Below are 6,414 nucleotides of genomic sequence, written 5' to 3'. Positions count from 1 at the left end.
TTAGCATAGTCTGAAGTTTCCTTTTTTTTTTTTTTTTTTTTTGCTTGAATCTGAAGTTTCTTTCTGTAAAAATACTCCATTAGCTTCTTTGTGGCTTCTTGGTGGTTGGTTGTAGTTTTCTGACACTAAATGCCATTTATTTCGATGCTTAAGCTCAAACAGCACAATATGATACAATAATCCATTAGAGAAGATCTATTAAAAAAAAAAACGGAAAAAGGAAAGAAAAAAAAGTAAGCAGAAAGAGAAGGATTAATTATAATATGCAGGCGTACATAAATTTTTTTTGTAAGATGTCGATATTTGAAGAAGTGAACAAATAAATAAATCACTATAATGACTAAAGGTATCATTTTTTATATTTACACCAAACTGTTTTATTTTTCTTATTATCTATATATACGGATTAGCGAAAAAAATTTGAAGAAACGGTGGTGCCTGCGCCCCTGATGCATAGGATATATAAAACATCACTAAGAAATGATTAAAATTACTTGTATAAGCTTTTAATGTAAAAATTAGCTCGGATGACCAGGTTTTAGACCGCTTCTTAATATTTAGTCACTGTGTTTGAGTCTAGAGGTATGATCGTCCAAATGATGTTTTCATATTAAGAAGTTGGCTAAAGTTTAATTAGTTTTGAAAGACTGGGTAAAGCTTGATTAGTGGTTCAAAAAGTGGCTATTTACCCATTAGTGCACTCAGGCCCAACTTAATTGGGTTAGAAACCCACGTCTAGAAGCCAAGGCCCACAAGAAAGATCGGCCCATACAGTCAAGAAGTTATTTTCATTATCAGAAGGAAAATGGAGGAAATTGGCAGAACATACGGAAATAGACAATGTGCTAGGGCTTAGCATCGGTCTGTATCAACTATCAAGGGTCATAAAATGTCGTCGTCTTCGTCGAAAACCCTAATTCGGACGGGAGTTTCTCTGATAAGCCGTTTGATGAATCAAAACTTAAAATTCTCAGCTCAAAAATCAGAAATTGCAAATCAGACCCTCACTTCTAGGCTTTTCCCATCTCTCTCCTCTCAGTCTCCGATTCCACTTCATTTGCCCCAATCCGACGTCGATTCGTTCAAAAAGGTCTCCTCCGAAGGTTTCTTATATCCCACTGGCCTCCCTTCCCTCCCCTTTTTCCTCCCCGACGGTAAATCTCCGTTTCCCTCTCTATATATTTGAATTATACTACGCTTTTGTGCAATGCTGGTATTTAGCTGTAAAGTTTAGGTATGTGTAATATTTATTTATTTCATTTCGGATATATTCAGTTGTAGCACTTCTATCCAAACAATGTTACTTGTTTATAAAATTTAAGCTCCAACACTTTACGCTCAAAAGCTACTTAAATTCAGCTAACCCGAATGGGCTCATAGTTGATTGATTGATTCTGATTTTTTTTTAAAAGATGGGGCATTTAGAAGATACCTTACTCTAGGGTGCTAATTGCTTGGGTTTAGATGCAATGACCGCATTCTAACCTGTTGCTTCTCTTTAGGTTCACACTTTACAGTAGAGTTTTTCAATATAATTAGATCAACAACAACAACAACCCAGTATAATCCCACTAGTGGCGTATGGGGAGGTTAGTGTGTACGCAGACCTTAACCCTACCCTGGGGTACAAAGGTTGTTTCCGATAGACCCTCGGCTCCCTTCCTCCAAGAACTCCCACCTTGCTCTTGGGGTGACTCGAACTCACAACCTCTCACACAAGAAAAAACAAACTCTTCTTTTTTTCTATAGGCATAGATAATATGTCTGACCAATCCAACTAAGGCTGTGGTTTGCATCACGGGTTGGTAAACGGATCAAAGTCAGCTCTTGATGTTTCTTTAGTAGTGCCAGTTTAACTTCATTTGATAACTTACAGCTGGAATAAGCTAAAAGTGGGTGCATTGAGTTGAATTTTAGTGGGTTGAAACAGGACGAGTTTACCAGATTTATAGTCCAACCCATTCATGTTTATGTGCGGGTTGAAGCTTGGGTTTCAACTCCTTGTGGGTTTGCAATAATTTCTCTCTTAGACCTACAATATACTAATTTTATAACTTGAGGAATTTTTATTCATTTTCAATGCTACAGAATTTAGAAAAAGATTGAGACTTTTGAACATTGCTAGGTTGATTTCTTCCTTTTCTGAATATGCTTGGCTTTCGTCACTGTGTTATCGTTTTATTGATGCTTAAAAAGTCAAATTACTAACTAATGTTTATTAAAAGAAACAGAGAGCCACTAGCAACCTCTTCTTCAACGAAAACAGATAAATAGTTTAGTTTTCTTTGAAAGCTAGCTTAGTAATTTTCTCAAACTAGAATGGAAAAGGAGCTCTCATATTTTAAACTTGTTACTCCTCCTGTCCCGTTTTATGTGAATTCTTTTCTTATTAAACTGTCCCAAAAAGAATGACACCTTCTAAATTAGAAATAACTTAACTTTAAACTTCTCATGGCTTCATTTAGAGCACAAGTTTCAAAAGTCTTTCTTTCTTTCTTGAATTCCATACCCAATCAAATATCATCACATAATTTGGGATGGAGGGAGTATATATATCTATGAGTTGCTTGCCCCTTCGACCAGTTTGGTTGGGTGAACCAACTTTGTATAAATAACTATAATTAAATTTGTATTGTTATTTCATGTGTATTCATTTAAACCATCAGAGACTTGAATACAAAGAATCGTGGAATTAACTTGGTTTGACATGAACTACTGTATGGTTCTTACATTTATTTTCATGCAGTTGATGATTCTACGTCGAGTGGGATGCTTTTATTTCCTAAGAGAACCTACCAACCCAGCAACATCAAGCGCAAAAGGACCCATGGTTTCCTGGCTCGGTACGTTTCTCTGTCTTGCTCACTTTAGCTGCTGGACAAATGACCACATTTTGCACTTATATTGTTCTATTTAAGCTTTGGGTCTTTGAGCTGCTGAAAGAATATGAACAAGACCACTCATTGTTTCTCTTCATGCTTCTGGATACTGTAGTAGCCGTACAACGTATACAGTACGTTCCCCTGAATTCATAAGTATTAAGTTATGGACAGAGTATTTTACTTTTAAAACAATTCCAAATAGATGCAAGGGTAAATGAAAGAGGAGTTGGAGTTACAGACTTTCTGTGTACCGACCGCTAGGCTTAATATGTCGTCCAGGACTCTGGCGTGCTCTCATGCTGGCAATGAATATTAGCTTGTTAGTTGCCTCCTAGGCTAGCTTACCTGATCAGCTCAGTCATTAATTTGTGCTGCTAGTTTCATTTTAATGGTCCACTCTACTTTATAGGGAGATTTAATTGTCTACGCTATTTGTTGAGTTCTGACTAACACGTATCATTGAGCAGCAAAGCAACAAAGGGCGGCCGGAGAGTCATTGCTCGACGTATTGCAAAGGGCCGATCAAGAATAACAGCTTAGCAACTCTATTTGTTGCTTGGTTTGCAAGGTGTACGGATCAAGGCTAGAAGGCAAGTTTAGGCCATTTTACGGACAACTGAATAGTTTAAGTTGTGATTGTTGAAAAGAATAGGACAAGGAGGTGATGTTTTGCTCAAACGTTATAACTGGAGTTTTATATTTAGGCTCCCACCTCCCAGCTTTGTCCACAACTCTTCCAAGTATTTCTTTTGCAGAAATTCATTGAAGCTGGTTTCGATTCCCTAACAATATGCTTGATTTGTAATAATGTTTTTTTCTTGACTGAACTTAATGTAGCCCATAGTGCCATACAGTGTTAGTATCACAGCCCTAGAATCTTCTCCCCTTTAGCTTACTCATAATTAGGATCTTGACAAGACTTTTTGATTCAAGTTAAAGAGGCCAAGGACGCCTTTTTATTTCTTTCAAAAAGCTTATGAAATAAGAGCTCTCATGGAAGAAAGTCTACCAAGGTACTCAAAATCGAATAAAAATGGAGTACTTGTCTCCTATTATCAGTTCCCAATCCTATTTTTTGACCAGACTGAGTTGCATATTTACACATGCGAAGCCTATATAGATTAACAGCATTCAGTACGTACTACGTAGGACATGTTCAAATTGATTGTAGTTTAGACTATCATAACGAATTAATTGAAGATACTTTTCTTATTCTGTCAAATGTCCTTGAGAATGACATGTGAAGATCATTCTTCCCTCTACCAAATATCCTTCTTGAGTAGTCTATTCGAAGCAGAAATATGAGAAGAAGTTTAGAAGTGATTGATTATCATGTCTTTTTCCATTAATGGGAACGACCCTAACATATCAACCTTGGTGGTTCACTTGATGGCCGTGATGGTGATGCCTGCAATCTTTCTACCAGGTGATGTCGAAAAGAAATTCATAAACAAGTTATCTTAATTTAAGCTATTGGTAAAGCTGCCTAAATAACAATTCATAACATTCCAATCAAGAGTTTAAGGCTGGTTGGTCGCAAACAAAAAAAAAACATTCAAATCAACCGAGCTCCTTGACTGTTTAACCATTCATGGTCCAGTCCTCCCCAAAAGGAAGATTCAAAGCGAAGATAAAAGGAGGACAATAATATTTAGGAATTAGGATTAACTTATATACATTGATGATGTAAGCGAGGTAAAAGACAGTTCAAGAGTCACTTAGCTTCTTCCAATATTAGTACCTTTGAATTGGTTATAGCATGTTGTTTATGAATAGTACCTACTGCTGCAGCTGGCAACCTTAACCACAAAAAAAAATTATAAAACGTCAATGCATAAAAGTTAAACTCAGTAAATCTCTATTGAGAGTTATTATGTTCTTTATTGAGAACTTACTTTGGAAATTCAGGAAATTACACTCAATGGTCTTAAAAATGTATGTTATTGATTTTTTGACTCACCTTGAACAAACTTTTATGGTCAAAAGTCAAAAGTGTAGCCCGGTAATCTAGGGTCTAACACTTGTTAAACTTGAAGTTATACTCACCCGCAAACGGGGTCAGAAAATCAAAAGTATGCTATTTGTGCAAATCACCCTTTGGAAATCCAACTCGAAGGAGCGGGCTTTGCATAGCCCGAAGCCCACGCTGTTTTCTCTTTGGTAATTTAGTACTATCCACATCTCCTTCGGCTTTCTCTCTTCTCCTGCAAAACTGTATCTATAGCCTGATCAGAGCCTCCCCATGGCAGAATCTAGAGGAAATGAAGCCCCAACCTCTACTGCTGGTAATGATTTCCTTTTTCCTATTATCTTCCCTATTTCCAATCCTTTTCTCTATTTGTTGCAAACGAAAAGGGATCGCCAGAGAAAAATAAAATATTGCAAATTAAGATGCTGACAGATTTATAATTAGAAGAAAATATATTGCACTTTTTGGGTCTCTCTCATTTACCCACGTCCTATTCCCCTTATATTCATAAAATACTGGATAGAATTTCCTTTTAATGCCGAGAAATTAGAAACCATTATTTGCTCTTGCAAAATTGTTCCAATTTGAGCATATATGTGGACATTGATTGGCTTAAAAATTGAATCTTTTTACTAATCTCGCAATGTTGATGCTGATTTTTGCAATTGCCAATTGATATTATTTTCCCCTTTCTTTTCAATTTGTTTCTAAATCCTTTCTTGTCTGCTGGGAAATGATTTAATTGTGATGTTATTTTAACTTATTATTCAGACTTAAAATTTTTAAGGGATAACAAGGGAGGAAATGATATGTTTTATGTTTCTTATTGCCAATTTGATCTCTCTATTGGCAGATGCAAAAGATGTAAAAGCACCAAATTTGATAGAGCGAGCAAAGGAAGAGATAGAGGCTATGATTCACCACGACAAAAAACCTCAGCATCACAAGGAAACTCACGGAACTAGTGATGACATTGATGAGAGCACCCCAGTTGATGAAGTTAAAGGACCAAATGTATTTGAACGAGTCAAGGAAGAGATTGAGGCTGTTGTTCAAAGTATTCACCCTAAGAAATGATCCAACTCTTGTTAAATTAATTGTTCTCAATGTCATCATATTTACTAACAATGTTGGTTGGTTTCCCTGTTTCCTTCAGATGTACAATAGCTAATTGACATATATAATAGTACTGATTTCTTGGTCTTTTCATGGAATGTGTTGCTATTTATGACTTTTAGAAGGGTCCTTGCTGATCTTATTTTCTATGTAATGACAAATGTGTCTTGAGATATTACTTGTTTTTACTGTTTCTTTTTATCTTTCTTGAGCCGAGGGTCTATTGAAAACGGTCTCTCTACCTTCCCACGATACAGCGTAAGGCCTGCCTACACACTGTCCTCCCGAAACTGCACTTGTGGGATTGTGGGATTCCAGTGCGTTGTTATTGTTGACAAATGTGTCTTGAAGTTGTCTGAAATTCAATATCTGTGACATTTCATTTTGTAGTAAATAGAAAATGCAATACCTCTGTACTTGTGCTGGTAGCAGGTAGAATGTGCCTGA

The 6,414-nt window shown here is 36.3% G+C and overlaps 2 protein-coding genes across 2 annotated transcripts; both read left to right on the top strand.

Moving 5' to 3' along the window:
- Positions 1 to 809: 809 nt before the first annotated feature.
- On the top strand, positions 810 to 3,873 carry LOC107825667 (uncharacterized). Its single transcript, XM_016652550.2, has 3 exons — positions 810 to 1,154; positions 2,747 to 2,843; positions 3,350 to 3,873. The coding sequence occupies exons 1-3, from the start codon at positions 890 to 892 to the stop codon at positions 3,420 to 3,422; spliced, it is 435 nt and encodes a 144-aa protein (XP_016508036.1). The 5' UTR covers positions 810 to 889; the 3' UTR covers positions 3,423 to 3,873.
- Positions 3,874 to 5,002: 1,129 nt separating this feature from the next.
- LOC107825668 (uncharacterized) lies at positions 5,003 to 6,060 on the top strand. The gene is made up of 2 exons (XM_075244355.1): positions 5,003 to 5,167; positions 5,705 to 6,060. The coding sequence occupies exons 1-2, from the start codon at positions 5,125 to 5,127 to the stop codon at positions 5,926 to 5,928; spliced, it is 267 nt and encodes an 88-aa protein (XP_075100456.1). The 5' UTR covers positions 5,003 to 5,124; the 3' UTR covers positions 5,929 to 6,060.
- The last annotated feature ends 354 nt before the right edge of the window (positions 6,061 to 6,414 follow it).

The sequence above is a fragment of the Nicotiana tabacum genome, chromosome 22, assembly GCF_000715075.1.
Source record: "Nicotiana tabacum cultivar K326 chromosome 22, ASM71507v2, whole genome shotgun sequence".
Lineage (NCBI taxonomy): Eukaryota > Viridiplantae > Streptophyta > Magnoliopsida > Solanales > Solanaceae > Nicotiana > Nicotiana tabacum.
Note: the sequence above shows the minus strand (reverse complement) of the source record. Positions and strands in the feature narration are given on the sequence as shown.

What these genes read in the sequence shown, in the direction of transcription:
- LOC107825667 (XM_016652550.2), top strand. Translation starts at nt 890, where the DNA reads ATGTCGTCGTCTTCGTCGAAAACCCTAATTCGGACGGGAGTTTCTCTG. An exon ending in CCCCTTTTTCCTCCCCGACG is followed by an intron (nt 1,155 to 2,746) that starts GTAAATCTCCGT and finishes ATTTTCATGCAG; the next exon opens with TTGATGATTCTACGTCGAGT. An exon ending in ACCCATGGTTTCCTGGCTCG is followed by an intron (nt 2,844 to 3,349) that starts GTACGTTTCTCT and finishes ATCATTGAGCAG; the next exon opens with CAAAGCAACAAAGGGCGGCC.
- LOC107825668 (XM_075244355.1), top strand. Translation starts at nt 5,125, where the DNA reads ATGGCAGAATCTAGAGGAAATGAAGCCCCAACCTCTACTGCTG. An exon ending in AGCCCCAACCTCTACTGCTG is followed by an intron (nt 5,168 to 5,704) that starts GTAATGATTTCC and finishes CTCTATTGGCAG; the next exon opens with ATGCAAAAGATGTAAAAGCA.